This window comes from Cornus florida, unplaced genomic scaffold, assembly GCF_030987335.1.
Source record: "Cornus florida cultivar Cherokee Brave unplaced genomic scaffold, ASM3098733v1 CherokeeBrave_3.0.0_Hap2_Chr01, whole genome shotgun sequence".
Taxonomy (NCBI): Eukaryota; Viridiplantae; Streptophyta; class Magnoliopsida; order Cornales; family Cornaceae; genus Cornus; species Cornus florida.
In genome coordinates, this window is record NW_026775571.1 from 107368273 (window position 1) to 107390979 (window position 22707).

General features: G+C 37.0%; 1 protein-coding gene across 1 annotated transcript; it reads left to right on the forward strand.

Annotated features, from left to right (window-relative positions):
* Positions 1-3168: 3168 nt before the first annotated feature.
* LOC132280017 (jacalin-related lectin 3-like) lies at positions 3169-7452 on the forward strand (the record flags this gene model as incomplete). Its single annotated transcript, XM_059782126.1, has 4 exons — positions 3169-3606; positions 3996-4439; positions 4530-4967; positions 6832-7452. Coding segments are annotated over 4 exons (1584 nt in total), but the record flags the coding sequence as incomplete, so codon positions are not given.
* Between the last annotated feature and the right edge of the window lie 15255 nt (positions 7453-22707).

Below are 22707 nucleotides of genomic sequence, written 5' to 3' on the forward strand. Positions count from 1 at the left end.
TGGATTTTTGCTGTCGTGAGCTAGTTTGAACTTTTTCGTAATTTGTTCGCACATACATGGATTGGGATGGTCTCCTGTCCTTTTTAGGGTATCAAAAAATGCTTCTGCTCCTTTTGATTATTGATGGAAACAAATCAGGGACCATCCATAAAACTTGGCTTTATGTCAACTTTCACATGGATTCTTTTTTGCTGTCATCAAAAAAAAAAAAAAATGCCGCCCAAAATGCCGCCCGAAAATGGAAATTAACTAATATTTTCTAAACGTGAAAAATAAATCTCTTTTAATATAAGTATGAGTAAGTCATAAAATTTGACACATTTATTACTGATGTTATGTTCATTAATTTACTTAAAATCTGAGAATATTTTTAAAAAGCTTGAAAACGATATTTTGTCAATAATAAATAGATATTTTATATTAAAAAATAATAAATATATAATAAGTATAATAGTTATTTAATAATTTCAGATTATACTGAATATTGTCCATCACGTGTTTGAAGAAGGAACAAAGCTACAAGCCACCAGTAGGGGCGCAAAATAAAAATAAAAATAAAAATAAAAATAAAGAAGAAGAAGAAGGAAAACTTATCAGGCCCAAATAAATGGACAACCCAAGAAAGAATGGGTCACCAAAATCAAAGGATAAAAATCAAGGACCATATTTTCACCAAAAGGATAAGGAATGGATTCCACTAATTTGTAGGACCCATCCACCGACCAAAGAATCAATGAAAAAAGAAAATTAAATTACATTACCGTCCTCCGAATGGCCATATATCGCCATGCTATCTCGTCCTTGGTTCCACCCAAAGACTTCATTCTTTTGGAATTGAGAGGGAAGGCATTCTTGTTCATTCCATATATAAGGTTTTATATACCCCCACACACTTCTATTTTTTTATCTTTTAAATGTCTTTTTGCTATTACATCAGCTACCTAATTTTGTGCTAGCTAGAAAATTAGTTTAGGCCTAAAGGTAAGTAGTTGTTGAAGTGGTTTCCACAATGCAACAACTCTAGATCAATACTTAATGCATCAAGTTTATATCGCCAATACAATATTTACTAAAATGTGTTAAATTTACAATTTAATAGTTTTATAATACGATGCATTATATTGTACGAAAATTATATCTTTATATATAAATGTGTTGCATTAGAAGATTACGTCAGTATTGTTGTATGAGTGATATAATGTACTCCATTATAATCTAATATATTGCACTATTGATTTATTACCTTACACCCTGTAGTTGTTAAATATATCATAGTTCACGTAGCGACGTTACATCATCAATAAAGGCCCACATAACTTGGTTAAACGATCAACGATTAAGGTTATGTGACATTTACCACGTCATCAGTATACCTTAAACAGAAGATCGAAGACTTGAAAACCTGAGTTGGCAGCAGGAGTCAAGATTACTTAGGATCATATGAGGTTCTTGATTTGGTGGATGAAGTTTAAGACTCGTCAAGTCAATCCTCAACCTGATTCGTAGAGAGAGATATACCATTTTGACTCCCTTACATTTTTTTACCCATTTTAATTAACATTATTTTATAATGCTAATGGGCCCATAGGTGATGTCATGTGACATCACCCAACCTCTAGCTTGGCTTATATAAGGAGGTGATCCAAGGCTAAGTGGAAGGTAGAGCAAAAAAAGGGAGGAGGAAAGAACCTCTCATGCTTTCTCCATACACCTCCATCAAGGGAGTTAATGGTGTACTATGACATTGTCATGTTCACCCTCTCTCTTGAGTTTGTCTGCGTTTCCACCTCTCTCAAGATACCTCGGATTCTATTATGTTGTCTGAATCACTCAGATTTGTGTATAGTATCACTATTTATATGTATTTTATTATGTTACGAAAAAGAATCCCTACACACCCAAAATAAGCCACTAGCATGGGCACGGTAGACTAGTGCACATGCTAACATCTAAGAAAGGGTTAAAAAGTATTAGGATGTTACATTAATGCAGGGGCGGAGTCATGAGTGGGCTAACCTGGGCTATAACTCAGGTCTAATTATATATATATATATATATATATATATATATATATATATATATATATTGTACTACTAAGCTTATATACTCGCTTCATTTTCCTATTAACCATTCAGCCCAACCCAATTCATAGCAATACATTTAGCCTAACCTAATCCATAGTAATACATTTAGCCCAGCCAAATCCAAATACATTGTTGCAAATCCAAACATATTGTTACCTTGAACTTTATTTTTCTCATTTTGTAGAAGCGTGTGAAATCTAATCATGTCAAGTAACATACACACTTAAATTTTCGGAGGCCAAGGAGGAAAGCCATGGGATGACCGAATTTACACCGGCATTAAGCAATTAATAATATACTCTGGACAAGTTATTGACTCCATTCAAATTGAGTATGATCTGAATGGACAGTCAAAATAGTCCCAAAAGCATGGTGGTGAAGGTGGAGTGAAAAACACGGTTAGTCCCTTGGAATTTTTACAATTTGAGTATAAAATATGCATACCATTAATTTTACAAAATAAAACATTTTATTTTTTGCCAGCCACGTTTTGGTGAAGTGGCACAAAAATAACTGTTATACAGGTGAATCTTTTTTTTTTTTTTTTCAGTAATTATTATAAAAATAAGTTAATCATCTAATCCCCTTTCTCTAATTGGATATAGTTTTTTCAGTTGTAATAGTAAACTTAAGATAATTAATTCTTAATTGGGACAGAAAATTTTCAAAAAATAAATTTGTATATATAATGTGGATGGATTCTGAAAGAAAACTTAAAATTCAGTTTTAAATTATTCTTTTATTGCATATTTAAAAAGCTTTCAAGAAACATGTTTAATCCATCATAATTTAAGCTTCAAATTATTTTTTCATTGCATATTAAAAAAGCTTTCAAGAAACATGGTTAATATCTATCACTTCATTTTTTTCTCACCTATATTCGAAAATAAATAGATTTGACGAAATCTCTAAGCTTTTTCATTAATAGTAATTGTACAAGTGCTTAATTTTGAAATAGAAATAAAAAAAATTTTAAAAAAAATGTTATGAATTTTAGTTGTTGACATTTGTTCCAGCATTTTCTTGTCCCACAAAATCTATATGCATCTTTGCTATTTTAACTTGACATGTTCTTTCATAGGTCAAATTTAACAATCCAAGTGAATACCTCCTTTCAATCTGGGGCTATTGTAGTTCGGATTCTGCGCTTGAATGTGTTCAATCTCTCACAATTGAAACCAACAAAAAAACGTATGGACCATTTGGCACAGAGAAGGGAAAATATTTCAAGTTTCCTTTAACAAGTGCCAAGATTGTAGGATTCCATGGAAGGTCTGGTATCTATCTTGATTGTTTTGGTGCACATTTGGAGCCAATTTCGGATCCAAGTCAATCCATATCTGTTGGGCCATTTGGTGGCCAGCGTGGAGATCAATGGGATGATGGGAAGTATAGTACAGTGAGGCAATTGATAATTAGTTATGGTTCAGTAATTGACTCAGTTCAAATTGAATATGATGATAATGGGAAGTCAAAAAGGTCCGTGAAGCATGGTAAAAGTGAAAGTGGCACAAAAATAAAGGTTAGACAATTACTACACCCCCTGTTTGATTCATTGCAGTATCTCTCTCTATTCCTTTCAGAAGTTTTTTTTTTAGGTATTCAAATTACTTCCATGCAACAATGAAAGGATTTTGTTATACATACATCTAAGAGTCGGACGCATCCAACTATATTTATGAGAATAAAGGATGAAATTATAATGACATCATGATAGTCGATGTCCTGATAACATCATACCTACTCACATATTAAAAAAAAAAATTGTCCACTTTGTTATACTTTTGTAGTCTTTATTATTTTCAAAATAAAATACAAATTTGAATTGAATGAATATCAAAGGTTGATTTGATTAATGTGATTTAATTACTACTCATTGGTAATGTTTAATTAATAAACTTAAATATGCAGGTCCAACTTGATTACCCAAATGAGTACCTCATCTCAATCTCAGGATACCTTACTGAGGATTCAAATAAGGCAGTGATTCGGTCACTTACAATTCAAAGCAACAAAAAGAAGTATGGGCCATATGGTGTGGAGAAGGGAAAGCAATTTGCAACCCCACCATCAACCAAAGGAAAGATAGTTGGATTTCATGGAAGGTCTGGTCTCTATCTCGATTCGATCGGAGCATACTTTGAGCCATTCCCAGATACACACCAACCCATGATTCTTGGACCTGTTGGAGGCTACGGTGGAACTCAATGGGACGATGGCATTTACACAACAGTGAGACAGATTATTATATATGCCGGAGTAGTGGTTGATTCCATACAAATTGAGTATGATAAGAATGGACGGTCCATATTGTCTAACAAGCATGGACAAAGCACTGGCGGAACCAAACGCACGGTATCTTCCAATTGATGATATGCATTCACATTTCTCAAACAAAAAATTGGTATCTTTCTTAATTTTTTTCAATGCATGGGAATTTTGTAGGTTAAATTTGACTACCCGAATGAATTTCTTGTTGCAATCTCGGGCTACTACAGTTTGGAATCTGCATTTTTTGGTATTCAATCAATCACATTTCACAGCAATCGAACAGCATATGGACCATTTGGCACTGAAAGTGGGAAACATTTCATGTTTTCAACACCCTTAACTGGCAAAATTGTTGGACTCTATGGAAGGTCTGGTTATTATCTGGATGCGATTGGTGCATATTTCTTGTCCCCACCATCCCTTGTAAGTGTCGGGCCATTCGGTGGGCCTGGCGGAGATGAATGGGATGATGGTAAGTACAGTGGAGTGAAGCAGGTAATAATATATTCAGATGGCTTAGTATTTGTGTCCATCCAAATTGAATATGATGACAATGGAAAGTCCAAATGGTCTGAGAAGCATGGTAACCTTCAACGCGGTACCAAACACACGGTTAGTCTATTTGTAATGTTTGTGTCTATATATATATATGTGTGTGTGTATATTTGTGTGTGTGGTGTAATTTAAAACAAAAAGAAAAAGGAAAATAGAAAGAAAAATGGGTGGGACCCACATGCACTTAAAATGGTCATGAGACCACTTTTTGTTCTGAATTTTCTTTCATTTTTCCGTAAGATTTTCTCTCTTGTTCCAGAAGCTCTCTTTTTTTTTTTTTTTTTGTTTTTTTTGTTTTTCTTTTTTTTTTTTTTTTTTTTTTTCAATCTTCAAGGCTTGATTGCTCCCTCATCTCTTAGTATTTTTAAGTGCCGTTTAAGGCAAAACGAAGCCCACAACGAGCTATACACATCCATACCATCAATTTCAGTTTTTGTGCACCCTTTGGATTTCGAAATTGAAGACCTACTTTTAAGGGTTTTGTGCATATTTGACGTAGGGGCTCTTAATCCACAAATTTCTTACTCCTATGTGAATTACATCTTCTAATTTGATGCTAGACATATTTACTTATGCTAGTTGTAGTTTAAAGAAATTATAGCATGTGCATGTGGTTATGTGAGAATTTGTTTTAAATGTTTTATATGGAAATTCTTACTTATGTGATGATTTATATATGTTCATTGTGCTAAATGCATTGTTGTACAAGAGCATGCTATAATCCCTTGAGAAATTCTTACGAAATTATGTCTTGCTTACTTAAATAGAGTTGAATGTGAAATGATGATTAAATTCATGGTATTGATGCACTCATGCATTTACATTGGGCATGAAACGGGAAGAATGAGATTGAAATGAAAAATGGGATTTTGGAAAAAATGATTTGATGAAACGGTTTTGAAAAACCCGGTCGCCGCGGGGGTACCAAATGGCCGGAGTGTTAATATAGCCTAGAGGGGACTAGGGAGTCGCCCTAGCGTGGTTGAGCTAGCTGGGCCCATAATGACGCCGCGGGGGCACCAAGGGTCAGGGACACTAGCTAATCCTCTTCTCGTGTCGCTGCGGGGTCACCAAAGAGCGGGTTATATTAACAGTTTGAAAATGATGTTTGAGAACAAAAAATGGGGAGTGACATTGGCATACATTTGCATTTCATGGCATCGTGTGGGTTGTACTTGAGTTTGGTTAGAATGTTGTATTATTTCCCGACATTGTATGATCCCCATTTCCTATTGGCCTATTCTTTGTATGGATTCACAGGGCACAAGAAAAGTGTCTTAAGTGTCACCTACTGAGCCTATAGCTTACCCCATCATATTCTAATTTTTTTTCAGGAAACGGGAAAGAAGTGGCGGATGACTTTCCACCACAGGCCTAATTTGGTTTAGAAGACTTCTTTTTGCTATTTTTGTATTACGTCCCATATTTTTTGGTAAAATCTTCATTTATTATATTTGGTATAGAGATTTGTGAACTCTTGTTATTGTAATTATATTTTGGGACTGTAAATATAATATTTGGATGATATAGTATGTGGTTGTACCACCATGGAGTGTATTATATGACATTTGTGTTGGGACAGGTTTAAAATTCTTTTAAACAGGTTGTGGTAGGCCCATTTTTTTAGGGGAGGTCATGCCGATTTTTTTTAAAATGGTAACAGTTTAGGGTCGTTACACTATTCCCACTGTATATATATATTTTAAACAAGTTGTGGTAGGCCCATTTTTTTAGGGGAGGTCATGCCGATTTTTTTTAAAATGGTAACAGTTTAGGGTCGTTACACTATTCCCACTGTATATATATATATATATATATATATATATATATATATATATATATGTATCTCATTAATGCATTAATTTCTTTCTTTCTTTTAAGTAGTATGAATGTCCAACAATCAATTATCTTACTCTTGCAGATCACAGTAGACTACCCTGATGAATATCTGCTTTCAATTAGTGGGCATTACAGTATGATATATAACCTTCTTGTTGTTCGGTCCCTTGAAATTAAAAGCAACAAAAAAACATATGGACCATTTGGTAACAGACAAGGACAGTCTTTCGATTCTTCTTCTTCTCAAACCACTGGGAAGATCGTCGGATTCCACGGAAGGTCCGGAGACTTTGTTGATGCCATCGGAGTACATGTTCAGCCATTTGCTGGAGCATCCAACATTTGAGCTACCCACTTTAATTATATATTCTATTTACTAGTTAATTATGTGAAAATAATATATGGATGCTCTGTGTTGTCTCTGCTAAAGCTAGAGAGGCCAATTCAAGTAGTGAAGCTAGACAACACAAACTTGTTTCCTACTGTGTGAAGTGTGATTTTCATGTTTCTGTGCGTGTGCTACGTACCTCCATATGTTTGGTTTGGTATTGTATCTTGTGAAATTTTTTTTTTTTTTTTTTTTGAATGGTATCTTGTGAAATATTTCTACCTTGTAATAAGATACCAGAGGAACTACGTACAATGTGGTATGCTGTCTCTGGTTTTCCTTATAATAAAAGTCGGTGTATTTTGTATGATAGAACTTCTTCTTGTGTCTATAATGTGTGACTTGTTTTCATAAAACTATTTTGTTACATTAGATAATCTTATCTTACTATTATATATATATATATATATATATATATATATATATATGTATGGAGATAAGATGGGAAGATTTGGCCTCAGTTTAGTTGAATTGTACAATCTTCATTGCTTTAGAAAAGAAAAAGAAAAAAAACTAGATATATCTCCCAGTAAGGCATCACTTTTTAGTCCCTTTTGTCTCAACTTTGTCTGTTTCCATAATGATCAGAAGGAAAAACATAAATATATGTTTAACAATTTTTTATTATATTAATATTGAATAAATTATTAAATTTATTTACGGTGGGCCTACGTATTTTTATAAATTCAACTAAATTGGAAATATTATAAATTTTAAATTGGGATAATTATTTTGGAACAGCTATATATGAAAAGGTGGACATTTGATGTGGGACATAATTCTGAACAATTCGGCAAGTCCGTTTTGACAAACCAATAGTATTTTTTGGGTGGAAACAATGCATTGAGAAAAACCTACTAACATTCGCTTGTGGGTCATGTTGGTTTTACGCGGGGGACTACTCATTAAGGCCCCCTATGGATTATAACAGGGGTGCGCGATGTAGTTTCGCACCTAATCTTGCGCCGGCCACGATGCAACAAGGGGAGTCCTCGTGGCCCGCCTCGGTGACCTCTATTCCTAAGGTCGAGGTGGCTCCAGCGCCTGCTTGTAGACGCAAAACGAGAGCCACCTTTCATGCAAATATTGCCCCCAAAAAGCGAGCAGATGTGAGCGCTGCAAAGCCAAAAACTGCTACTGCGAGGGAGGAGAGTGTAAGCCTCCAACGCCAAACACATCTCGACCCATGGCATCCTCTAGTAAGATTCCACTCGTGGACGAGCCCTCAGAGACTGTGGATATTGACATTTTTTCTGAAGATCATGGGGAACAGCCTCTCACTGGGGAGCATGGCTTGATGACCGCTGCCTTTGGGGCAAGTCAAGGTGGGGTGAGTAGGCTCCAACGTGTGCAAGATGGTGGAATTGACACCACCATTCATGATATAAACTCGAGCAAGGTATTAGCTTCTAACAGTGAATTTCCTAACTTACCTACTTTTGACTTTATACAAGCCTTAGGTGAGACTGCTCTATCTTGTTGTGCTCAGGAAGACACATAAATAAGAGTAAGAGAAGAAAAAATTGAAAGTTTGGCGCTGGATGTCTCGCCTCGCATTGCCATACGAGATATGCCTGTTTGCACCCACGTGGCTGCAGTGGTAGAAATGATGTGAGAGTGTGCTACTGCTGAGGGGACAAAGCCTCCGAGAGAGGGAGAAATTACTGCTCGCGGTGATGCCCTACCCAGGGACGAGAACCAGTCTAAGTCCCCAACTCCCGAGGTGACAACTTATTCGAGCAAGCATGCAATTGAGTCGCCTAGGGGCGAAAATGTAAGGATGCCCTCTTAAGAGATATCTGATGATGTGGAAAACACAGTGACAGCCCTATCCTCTCCTATAGAAGTACGAGGGCCCTCGCAACTTGGAAAGGAAGATTTAGTAGTGCAGCCCTCCTTTGGGAGGGATGAAACATCTGATGGGGGAAGGCAACCCTTACCCTTAGAAATACAGGGGACGAAGTAAATCTCCCTCGCAAATGATGAAAAATTACTAGGGAAGAGGATGCACTCCTCGCCGTCAACGTGGTTGCAAGCCTCGCAAGACCTCCCTGAGTCACAGACTGATGCCAATATGGTGGATGCTATGGGTGATCAGATGGGGCAGGTCTCGCGTCCAATTGAGGAGCAAACCTCGGCGAGCTTTGAGACAGAGCCAATTGTTGATCAAACGAGGCAGGCCTCGCCTCCAATGAATGGGCAGACCTCGACGGGCCTTAAAAACGAGCAAGTTGAATGGATAGGTATGCCATTCCCACGCGCCTATGTAAATGTGCTCGAGATAGCTCTTTCTCACCATCCCGAGGTGTCGCAATTTTTATAATACCCTTAATTTTAAAAAGGATAGTCTCGGTATTTATATATTTGTTTTATTTTCATTTTTAATTATTTAATTGATTATTTGACTAATTGCTTATATATGTAATTGAATTAAGTGTTACTTGATTATTTGGATTATGTGTCTTTATATTATTTGTATTTGTCTATGTGTTATTTGTTTAATTAAATTATGTAATTAAATGGTGTTTTGATTAATTGTAAATTAAATATTTTATTTTATTTTATTTTATAGTTATGGTTAGTAGTAATGGGCCAACAAATTGGGTCCCATGGACTACTTGGATAGAAGGTTGGATGGGTATGGATAATTATCCATGGATAGTTATATATGTATATATATAGATATATATTATATACATATATAAAAGGCAAAGTAATTTATAAATTACTTTTATGGTAACTTAAGTATTATTAGATAATCTATTAATAAATAATGGGATGCATATAATTTATTTATTTGATACAGATATACAAAAATTATGTACGTAACATATTTTACGTTAATTTTTTTATATTTTAATTTTTATTTTCTTTATTAAGTTGACTTGGATTGGAATTAGGATTAGGGTTAATTTTCTTTAGCCCATATATACATAAGTATAAGTCTGTAGGAGGCTTCAAAAACATAGTACGTTATTTTATTTGAGAGAGAGAGAAAGTTAGAGAGAGAATGAGGAAAAGGAAGGAATGAGGAGAAAACCCTTTAAAGAGGAAGATCAAGGAAGAAGAAGTTTAACTTTTGATCCGAAAATTTAAGGCAAGTTCTTCTTCTATCTCTCTCCCATAGATTTGTGTTTCTATATATGCCTAGGAAATTCTAGGATTTATTAAACACATAAAATTAAATAATTATGCATGTTTAATTGGAGTGGAACATAGGTTTTATAAAATTGGTTTATAGTTGGTCTTGTAATATGAATGGTTAAATTCGTAGATATGATTGGATTTCTTTTATGAATTTTACATGTTTAAATTATGTAATTTTCATATCTGTAAATTGATGGAACGTAGACACGTGCCTAGGATTCCTGAAACAAATAAGGAATGAATTCACAGTAATATTCTCGGTTAAATCGCGTAAACAGGGTTTGAGTCGTCGATACAGTGCTTGAGCCTTAGGGACCATGCTTGAGCCATGTAAGGAAAATCTAGAGTAATTAGATGTAAAGCTCAAGCCTGAGAAGGAAAACTCGAGCAACTGGGATAAAAAGCTCGAGTTTGAAGTAGGATGCTTGAGCCTTGGATAGGGTGCTCGAGCATTTAGGACAAAAGCTCGAGCATTACCTAGAGAAGTTTCGTAAACAGCGTAGTGTTACTTTTTTTTGATTTTGAAGGGTCTTGAACATTAAATAGGGACTTAGGTTTGGGTTTAAATAAATTTAAATAGACTCGATCATAATGATGTTTGCTATTTGAATGTTTTAAACAAACGAATGGATTTAATCTTTTAAATTGTTCTAGCAATTGAGATTAAATGTGTAGGATAAATTGGATATGGAGAATGCTTATTCGACGGTATATTAAAATATCATCATGTATATGATTCGGTTTGTGTAGAATATATGATATAGAAAGCTTAAATAAATAATAAGTCATTCCTATTTTGTGATAACTTGATATCATATTATCACAGTTATTTTTGGATTGTTTGATGTATTTCCGTAATTGTTACATCAATTGTTGGATTGTGTGGTTTAATCCACCGGTATGGGACGATGGCATTTTAGGGACGGATTAACCAAAGAAGTTAAGTCCTACCTATTTTTGTATAAGGGAATGGATTAACTAAAATGTTAAGTCCTACTTATATTCAAGTCAGGTCAGCTGAACAAGTTGAATGACTTGTAGAGGATTATTTGTAGAAGATTAATTATATTAGATTATATATATATATATATATATATATATATATATATATATATATATATATAATGATGGTGCCATGATATGAACTTGAGTCTCAGGATCAGTGGTTAGGGCGCGTATATCGCCAGGGATGTGTAGCTGGATATAGTGTAGTTGTGTGCCCCGGTAGGTCTAGGTACTCATGCCCACTATATGTGTGTTTTGCATGATACCTACTATTCAGGTTTAGGCAACCCTATAGTCTAGTGAGGTTCCTTTAGTGTGTGTATATATATATATATACGGACTACTAGTTATTGTTGGATTGACTAAGATGTATACGTGTATCGAGTCTCTGCTTGGACTGTAGTAGAGTAGAACTTGTTTGTGGGCCTGACCCACCATTATTTTTCAGGTGTTCGTCAGGAGTAGAGGTTGTTCGTGTTGAGTATGGATCAGTTTACTTCACTCTTCAAGATTTTTCTACATAGGAGTTTCTTTTACGTTTCAGTTTTCTGATGTAAACAGTTATTGTTGTCACTTGTTCTATTTTGGATTTTTCTAGGGGTCTACATAGTATGGATTCCCGAGTTGTATTAATGGAGGATTAATTGTATCAGAATGAGTTTATTATTAATGAAAATATATTAAGAGTTTTTTATTGGATTATTCTTTTAGTTTTCTTTCAGCATTTTTATTGATTCTTATTTATCCTCTTGTATCTGTGTTCGATTATTGCCGATTTGTTTTTGATATCTTCAGGTATTCGTGCGTGGGCCTGGCCAACCCACATTTAGAAATCCGGGGGTATCACAATTTTTGTCCTCTTGGCATGCTCTTGTACGATAATCAATGTACTTGTGCCTTGGTAAGATTTTGGAGATTTTTGTTGACATTGAACAGGGCTCGACCAATGAGGACCTCGTAAATGAGGCCACACTCGTATTGGACAATGTTCAGAGGCTCGAGGTTCCTGCTTCATGGTTGCAAAAGAGGCTATTTGTGACGGAGAAATGCCTAAGGCAGAGACTTCTTACACCAGGCCTCCAAAAATTAAGAGCTCCCATTGAAAGGTTGGAAGGGGAGCTTGCACAAGAGCGAAAGAGTCTAGCAATGATGGTGGAACACTCGCAGGAGCTTGATGATGATTATTCGCTACTATCCTCCTACGTAGACTAGGCCTTTTCTTTTGGTTAGTTTTTTTGGATGTATGTATGTAACAGTTGAGAACTCAACAATTGTAATTCAAAACATTATATGAAAAAAAAAAGTTGTGACTTTTCTTTGTACTTTATTTCTCCCTTTTTGTTTCTGTTTTTTTTTTTTTTTTTTTTTTTTTGGTTTGTGAATAGCATCGATCATGTGCCAAAAAGGGTTTTCTTTGCAAAATGAACAATGTTACACTTAACAAATGTAGGGCTTCAGCCAGGCATTGTTAATTGGCCTGTGATTAGAGCCCTCGAGAGTGCAGTAACCACTATCACTAAATGTCCTTACAATGTAAAGGCCCTACCAATTGGGTGAAAATTTTGGAGCTGAAAGACTTCGCATGATGTGTGGGGCAACCTTAAGGACAAGCTCGCTTGGCCTAAACTGTCGAGGCTGGACATGCTTGTTATACGCTCGCGCTATGGTGCACTGATACTGTCGGAGATGTTGAAGGGCCGCTATCTCGAGACCTGTACACCCCACTTGGCGAGGCGAGCTGTGCCGCGGGGATTGCAATATCGACTAGCAAGATAGCCTCAATTTCATAGATAAGGGAGAATAGGATCTGACCGGTAGAGCGATTGTTGGAAGTGCGGTAGGCCCAAAGCGCTATAGGTAATTGGATTTAAAGGATGTTTTTGTTTGAGGCTTCGGTCTGGCCGTTACCTTGTGGTAATAAGGCGAGGAGCGTTTATATTGGACATTGTATTGCGCGAGCAGCCTTTTGACCTTGCGATTTATAAAAGGAGTACCATTGTCGGTGAGGAGGTACTGAGGAATCTTAAAGCGACAGATGATCTTTTTCCTGCATGAAGGCAGTGACAGCCCCACCGGTTGCGTGTTTGAGGGGGATGTCCTCGATCCACTTATTGAAGAACTCCGTTGCAACAAGGATCCACATGTGACCTTGCACGGGTGGGTGGATTAGCCCAATTAGGTCTAGTCCCCATGTGTGGAATGGCCAAGGGGCTTCAATAGGATGAAGGGGTGTAGCTGGAGTATGAATTTAATGATGGTGATGTTGGCAATGCCTGCACTTCTATACGTGATACTTAGCATCACGCTCTATGGTGAGCTAACAAACTCCTTTGAGTAACAAATGCACAAAAAGTTTGCGCGTGCCTTGATGCTCTAATTGATAAACCGTTTTGAGAACTTTCACGACCTCACTCTGAGCCAAGCAACGTAAATACGCACTATTGAGGGCGCAGTGAAAAAGTTTGCCCTCATTAAGCTCGAACCGTGCAGACTTTCTTTTTATCCTTGAAGCAGTTTGCTTATCTTCTAGGAGAGTGCCATGCGATAGGAACTCGATAAATAAGCGACGCTAATCAGCAACATCGAGAATATAAGACTCTGTCTTGTCTATCATGGCTTGGAATTGTGGGCAGGTGCGCTGAAGGGCGTTGGCCTGTACTGCCATGTCTGGCCAATAGTAACCCTGACGTTGAAGTCATTGGTACAGAGCAAGGGGGGTAGCACAGTGCTACTCATGAGTTATTTTGAGGGCTGCTTCATATTCTTGGGATCCAAACACTTAGACAATGTTCCACATGGCAGGCGGAAGTATAGCAGCCCTTACAAGAGTTGGAATGACTTCAATTGCACGACGAATAATGATCCTGTCATGTGTTTGAGTTGATTAATGATTGGGGCTTGCCAATTATTGTTCAGAGCAATCATGGCTGGGAAAAGCTCGGTGATTGTGGCTGGGCCAATGCGTTTGGTGATGTGGACTTGAGTCGTGTCATCTACGATTGTTAGTTTAGAGGCCAATGTTGCGAGTGCATCCGGATATCGATTGCTGGAGCGAGGTACATGCGCGAAACGGACATAAGGGAATCTGGTGAGAAGCCTCTAGATAATGGTACGGTAAGATGCGAGCGAAGGCTCGCGAATGGCATACTCGTCAGTGACCTTCTTGATAACTAGTTTGGAGTCCCCACATATGCATACCTTCTTTTTTATCAAGCAATAAATAAGTATACAACAGTGATATCAGAAATACAAATATGAAGGAAACAGAGGAGATGCTCAGTGTAGGAGGAGAAGAAGAAGACCAATCATCAAGATTAAGATGGTGGTTGGGCAAATATGCAGTATTTTATGACAGCTTCCCCTTCTAGTTGGTTATTCCTTCATGGGATAGTACTATTTATAGGCCCGGATTCCATTGGTCGTTATCCAATGGTCCCTACCGTGCTTGGTTTCTGGCATGCATTGCTCCTAGTCAGGATTACATGGGTAATCCTGGAGGTTTAGGAGCCTGAAGGGTCTAATCCTCTCATCAAGCCTTGCACTATGTTGCCATGTCATTTCTCCTTTAATCAAGGGCATTAAATGTTGCTTGGCCGCCGGTTGGTCAAGTCTGATAAAACATTAAATGTGATTTTAAGGTTTGTTGTCATAATGTATATAATCCCATCACCTTGTTAATTAATTGGGCCTTGCTGAAAGCGAAAGCACTTCTTGACTTCTCATCCACCAATCCAAGATCCTCCTAAGTTTCCCAAGATTAGATTCCTTATAGCTGCAAAGACCCTACCTTCGTTTCGTACTATATGTGAATCTTGATGGTGAACCTTTTAGGGCTCTGATCCTTCAAATTGATATTCCTTGTCATGAGTGCTCGAGGGTTAGTTCCTCGAGGCTTACATGGCCTGGAGTGATGCCAGGGTTTGGGGTGCTCGAAAGTTAGTTCCTCTAGGCTTGATAAGCCTGGAGCGATACCAAGGCTTAAGGTGCTCGAGAATTGGTTCCTCGAGACTTGATGAGCCTAGAGCGATGCCAGGGCTTAAGGCGCTCAAGAGTTGGTTCCTCGAGGCTTAATAAGCCTGGAGGGATGCCAGGGCTTAAGGTGATTAAGAGTTGGTTCCTCGAGGCTTGATGGGCCTAGAGCGATGCTAGGGCTTAGGGTGCTCAAAGGTTGACCCTTGAGGCTTGATGAGCCTGGAGCAATGCCAGCACTTAAGGTGCTCGAGAATTGGTTCCTTAAGGCTTGATGAGCTTGGAGCGATGTGTGATACCCCTCGATTCTAGAGCCATGGGTGATCAAGTCCGAGCACAGATCCGAGGGATACCAACCGTCAATATGTAAATAAGCAAGAATAAAACCCGAATTAAGAATAATTTAATAATATGCTGAAGAAATCTAAAATAAAAATCCTCAAACTTTAAATAATAAATTAATATCATTTAAATCCTTCAAATACATACAACTCGGGAATCCATCTAGTGGACCCCTAATAATTCCAACAGATAAAATGTGTACAGAATTAAAATCCAAAACTAAAGTAAGAAAGAAAATCTTATGTAGTCGGAAGAGTGAGAGTTTGTATCTGCATCAACCCGATCAAGCTCTAAACCTGGTACTAACGAACACCTGAAAAATAAGAGTACGTCAGGCCCACATGCAAGTTCCAATCTATTACAATCCGTACATAAACCCGATATGCAGATACATCCTAGATAACTCGGCAATATCTAAAGATAGTCTATATATATATATATATATATATATATATACACACACTATAGAATATTCACTAACCTATAGTCATCACACCCGAGTAAAAGGTAACACGCAAAAATGCCGTCGCGTCGTCATGCACACCCAGACCTACTAGGGAACGTCTTTAGGTCCAGTTATCCCTCCATGCGATATACGCACCCTAACCGTGATCAGGAGACTCAAGCTCGTACCACGGTACCATAAATATATATATAAAGTCCTTCCTAAAACTGAAAAGTAAAGCAACCATCCGTTATGTTGTTCAACTGTTTTAGTTGACAGGACATGCATCCATGTAGGATTTAACTATTTTGGTTAATCCATTCCTTATGTATGAATGGGTAGGGATTAGCGTTTTGATCTGATATGTCCCTCCGTATGTCACCGTCCCATACCGGTGCATACCATGCAAATGATCCGTAAATGATGTAACATTATGAGCAGTACATCAAATAAAGTCCGCATAATCCATATAGTTGATAAATACAGAATTTAAACAAGTCATCAACTAAATATCTAGAATCCATCCACGTAATTAACAAGATAAAGTTTACTAATTCATCAAGTTAAAATCCAGCATCCATCCAGGTAATTGACAGAAAAATTATATTTAATTCTTCAATTAAATCCAGCCAGCATCCAATTAAATTGACAAAACCTAAGTACTAGTTCAGCAATCCAAGTCCAAACCCTAATCCAAATAATTGCAGTGTAATGCTTAATATTACAGCAACTAAAATTCCAAGCTTAAATCCTTGCATTGCCGAAAAGAATTAGTATTTCAACCATTAACGAGCCAAACAACGCACAAACCACCCCAGTATATACATATGATCACAAAGCCTACTCTTAGAAACATAGAGCAGGCTCTAACCTACATAGAGCCGACACCCTTAATCCTTGGAGCCTGCTCTAATAGAGTGGGAGCCGGTTATTTGCTTCCTAGAGCCGGCTCTCCCTCTTTGAGAGCCTCCTCTGCTTCAACTGCTTTATTCTGCTTCGTCTGGTTGTCGTTTGTGATTCCGGCGAAGTCCAGTGTCCTATTCCAGACCTTTTTAAGATTTTTAGGATTCTATTCAAGTTCCTAAAGTCCTAGAAACCTACATATTCCAGTGTGATGTAATTGATAAAAAACCAAAACCACCACAGAACAGTTTATGAAACAATCCAGTTTTAATTTCAAGAACGCAGAACAGATTATTGAAATCATATAGCATGCATAAAGTCCATTTTTAAAAGTTTAATTAAGTTCCTGGAGTTTATATAAGATGCACAGAACATAAGTTTACAAGAAAGGAATTGACTGAAACTTGCCTTAAGATTCCAGTTTGAAATTTTCACCGCCGTCTCTAAGTTTCAGAAGTTCCAAAACTGTTCATTCCTCCTCTGTCCACTGCCCTCTACTTTGGTTGCTCCTTGGTTCAATCCATGAGCAGTTCCCTTACTTAATCTCCTTTAGCCTTACAGATTATCACTTGAGACTCTCTCTGTTTTCTTCTCACCCTTCTCTCTGTTTTACCTCTCCAAACTATTACGTAAATGAGATGCCTCCCAAAACCCTTACAGACATAATGTTCTATATATATAGACTCTTGCACAACCTTAATCCTAATCCCAGCCTATTAATACGTCGGCTACCCTATTTACATAATGTAAAACCCTAAATTTAAATATACGCAACTACTGTAGTACACATAAGTGACAAAACAATTACGTTCATTCCAACTATATCTGTATTACAATTAACTAACTAATTAATTAATTACTACTGTAACAAATTAAGGAAAACAAATAAATAAATATAACTAAATAAAACACTCAAAATACATAAACAATTTCAAGTCAGATACATAATAAAATACATACACAATTAATCAATTAAATAATTAGGCAAACAAAACAAATTTACCAAGTAAAACAATTAATTTAAACAAATAAATCATATAATTGAATAAAAATGGAAATAAAAATTTAAAATTTAAATTAAATTCCCATTTTATCCTTTTGAAAATTAGAGGTATTACATTCTTCCCTCCTAACAAAAGGAATTTCGTCCTCGGAATTCACGAAACTCTGAATTAATGACTTTGCAAAATTCATTTCCGTTTTCGCGTGGCACAGCCGTTTATATGAGCTCCACCTAATTCCCAACATAACCAACAATATACTAAGTTTCTATGGAAAAGAAAAATAGCAGAAATGTACAACTCCTAGGTTGTATCTATCAACGATCCAATCATACCCATATTTAGCGAAGGGTAACAATTCCTATTCCTTCCAGTTCCATAGAACAAAAGCATAAAATTCCTACACATCCAGCACTTAACAAGTCGGTAACGCTAAACAATATGCTACTGCCTAAATCAATAACCAAAATCCGGGAAGAGTCAGTGCGATACGTGAAACTGACCCTCCCACAAAGACAATGTTTCCCATACGGAAATCCTTCCAAATAACCAGTTCCTGATAAAAACTTGTATGGATAAATTCAACTATCTATAAAATCAGACTGCCGCCTCCAAACCGTGCGCACTCATCACCAAAAGAGATTATTGATCCCCGAGGTATCCTTAAATAAAGACAAGGTCGTATTATATAACCTCGCTTCCATGCCAGACCAACCAATAAGAGATCTGTACAACAAATTATCCAAAATCCCAAACATTGTCGCACTAACCTCCTTATGCCAACACTAACATAGATAATTGCTGAAAAGCCAAATAACGCTTTCGTTTACCCATGCTACCTATATATCTTAAGCATATTTGTCATGATCATATATTATATCGCGATCCGATTTACCGTCTAGAGATGCGAAGCATAGTTGTTGATCCAACACCTTCAAAACTCCATTGACATAGTAATGTTTAACTCCTATACGAGATAACCACAGACTACGACTCCGTTATCAGTGCAATATAGAACTGACCAAAACATGCCAAAACAAACACCACTAACAGTGATGTCCACAATCGAACTTGTTTGATCCACGACTCCTAATCCAGATGGAAGTAAAATTCCAACCAAATGTCGGTACTTCCTACCAACCATCCCCTCCTAATCGGTCCTACTTCCATGTTGATATAGGAAGTAACTAAAACCTCCAATGATATCCAAGTATCAACTTTCCACCTTGTTAATAGGTGACACTTGGAGACAGTGATATACATGTCTCTATCCATACCAGTTCGCCAAGACGAACCTGTGAAGTCGTGCTGTAACTCATATCCATTTGACTGTACCGTAAAATACTAATTTACATCTCAGTCACTCCGACCTTCTTGGAATCAGTAAGACAACTTCCAATCCTCCTTTAGTACCCTAAACTCATCTGAGTAAGGTACTACCTCCTATGGGGTCAGCTCAAATATTCTAAGTTGACCACTTCTATTTCCCTAGGAATAGCAAGTGTTATTATTTCCATATGCTAAACTCAATTGACTTCAAAATAACCACCCAAAAGCTCAATTACCATAGCGGTTAGTAAAGTCATCCTCCTCCCTATTACCGTCACTAGATGCAACCTAATGCAAAGTGAGAATCACCACAGCTATCCATCTAAGCCATCTCGTGATCCGTGCTATTCGTAAAAACTGATATCTTACTAGTTCCACAATAAACAAAGTGAAGCTGATTAAATTTTTATCAGTCAACCTATATCCCAACCAGAATCCTGACCCTTGAGTAGAATCAGCAATCTCTCATCTAGATCTGTGGAAACTACTCCGTCAGTCTCGCTCTAACATGAGAAGTGGCCGCAAAGATCTATTGATCTCTGACGATCCATCTAGATTATTTACCAGATCTCAGACTTTGAGATAAATCACTATGTCCCTCCTCCTACCTATCTTCCAACCATCTGCTTCCTTTTGCGAAGCATCACGTTTCATCCACTACCCCTAAAGAACTAAGAGTTATGAACCTCAATTCTTACATCTTCCGTTCAGTTTGTCTAATGAAAGTATTGTTAGTCTGGTAACACCAGCTTCCATAATTAGATGTTCGGTCTCATCTTTAAGTCTTTGACATCTTACTTTTCTAACACAAGTAAGTGTCTATTAGACATCCTGTCTAACTACAACCGCATATGGAAATCTTTTCATCCTCCAAACAGTCAACAATTTCGAAGCAACAATCATTTGTTGCGATCTGTGACCTAAAAAAAAAATTCCACATTATTTATGCCAATAAAGATACTTTGTTTCATCCTCAATATGCACTCCGGTAACTCCTCCTAACGACATGCCCTCATGAACCAAATTCTTGATCAAGGATTTACTGATGACTAGTTAATCTGTCTACTATTCTCAGTCGGTGCCATTCTAATAAGTACTTAAACCAGTAGAAAATCCTCCTACTGACTTGGAAACACCCGTTTAAAATTTCTGATAAAATATTCAGCCACGTCAGCTCCTCCGATAAACCATCATGACGTTACAGTTTATCAAATGAATCTATATCATTTGATACAAACTGCTGATTTACTTACCCCATTCTGAAAGCGTACTATAACCTCGCATGTCTAGGTTCATCAGATTGGCTAAAAGTTGGTATACTTACCACATCCCATGACCACATGCACAAAATCCTAGCGTAATTAACGTTATTCCTCCGGAACGGTAGTTGACTGTTCACTCACTTGTGTCTCCAACTAAACCATATTCTCGATCCTGATTGGTTCACAATCTTCTTTTCCAGTTCTAGCAGAAATCATCCAACCTCAAACCATAAGCTCAGATCATAACTCAAAATAAAATCCATTTGCCTCAGCAAATGTCAAAGGTTTAACCTTCATCCTCCTTATACACGGAATGCAAACCGTCTAATGTAGCTGTGTAAAGCAACTTAGATCGCCACAACCTAATCCCCATACTCCCCAGAACGTGCTATATAATATTTGCTTCATTCTGTGAAGAACTCCATCTGATTCCTGAACCCCTAAAGAATTCTCTTTATCTACCTCATTTAAAGGTAATACACAAGGTTAACTATCCACCTCAACTCTACGAGTATCGTTCACTATACTATTATCGAACAAGATCACTTTCGCGTGATCTTTGATTTTCAACATTCAATACCCTCTTCCTTGGATATGTTGAAATCTCCTCCACTAGAATCCTCTTTGGACTCATATTCCTCGGTTGTCTCCTTTACGAGAACAACTGATGTGTGTTGGTCCCGTGATGCGGTGACCAAAAACGCACTCTTATATCCCTCTTATTGGCTTATACTTCTAAAAGTAGTGCCACCCGAAACTAAACCTTCAATCCCGAGTTCTGCTTCTGATAGAGAACTCGATAACATACTCATCTACTCCATCGGGTCTGATTTGCTGTCGCCTTGGACCTCATCCTCCTTCTAGTGTCAACCATTTCATAATTATGGAATATCATTGACATCAGTTACTCCTCCTAACGAACTGTAAAAGAGTACAATGAATCCTAATATGGCACTAAGTTTTTTTTTTCAAAGACGCAACGTGGAAGACTTTTAACGAAAGACACTCCTAAGGACACTAGAACCTGGAGTGCTCTGATACCAACTGTGATACCCCTTGATTCTAGAGTCACGGGTGATCAAGTCTGAGCACAAATCCGAGGGATACCAACCGTCAATATGTAAACAAGCAGGAATAAAAACTGAATTAAGAATAAATTAATAATACGCTGAAAGAAATCTAAAATAAAAATTCTCAAACTTTAAATAATAAATTAATATCATTTAAATCATTCAAATACGTACAACTCAAGAATCCATCTAGTGGACCCATAATAATTCTAACTGATAAAACGTTTACAGAATAAAAATCCAAAACTAAAGTAAGAAAGAAAATCCTATATAGTCGGAAGAGTGAGAGTCTATATCTGTATCAACACGATCAAGCTCTAAGCCTGGTACTGATGAATACCTGAAAAATAAGAGTGGGTCAGACCCACATGTAAGTTCCAATCAACTACAATCCGTACATAAACTCGATACGCAGATACATCCTAGATAGCTCGGTAATATCTAAAGATAGTCCATGTATATATATAGATACACACTATAGGATATTCACTAACCTATAGTCATCACACCTGAGTAAAAGGTAACACGCAAAAACGTCGTCGCGTCGTCATGCACACCCAGACCTACCAGGTAACGTCTTTAGGTCCAGTTATCCCTCCATGCGATATACGCACCCTAACCATGATCAGGAGACTCAAGCTCGTACCACGGTCCCATAAATATATATATAAATTCCTTCCTAAAACTGAAAAGTAAAGCAACCATCCGTTATATCGTTCAACTGTTTTAGTTGACAGGACATGCATCCATGTAGGATTTAACTGTTTTGGTTAATCCATTCCTTATGTATGAATGGGTAGGGATTAGCGTTTTGATCTAATCTGTCCCTCCGTATGTCACCGTTCCATACCACTGCATACCATGCAAATGATCCGTAAATGATGCAACATTATGAGTAGTACATCAAATAAAGTCCACATAATCCATATAGTTGATAAACACAGAATTTAAACAAGTCATCAACTAAAAATCCAGAATCCATCCACGTAATTAACGAGATAAAGTTTACTAATTCATCAAGTTAAAATCCAGTATCCATCCAAGTAATTCATAGAAAAATTATATTTAATTCTTCAATTAAATCCAGGCCAGCATCC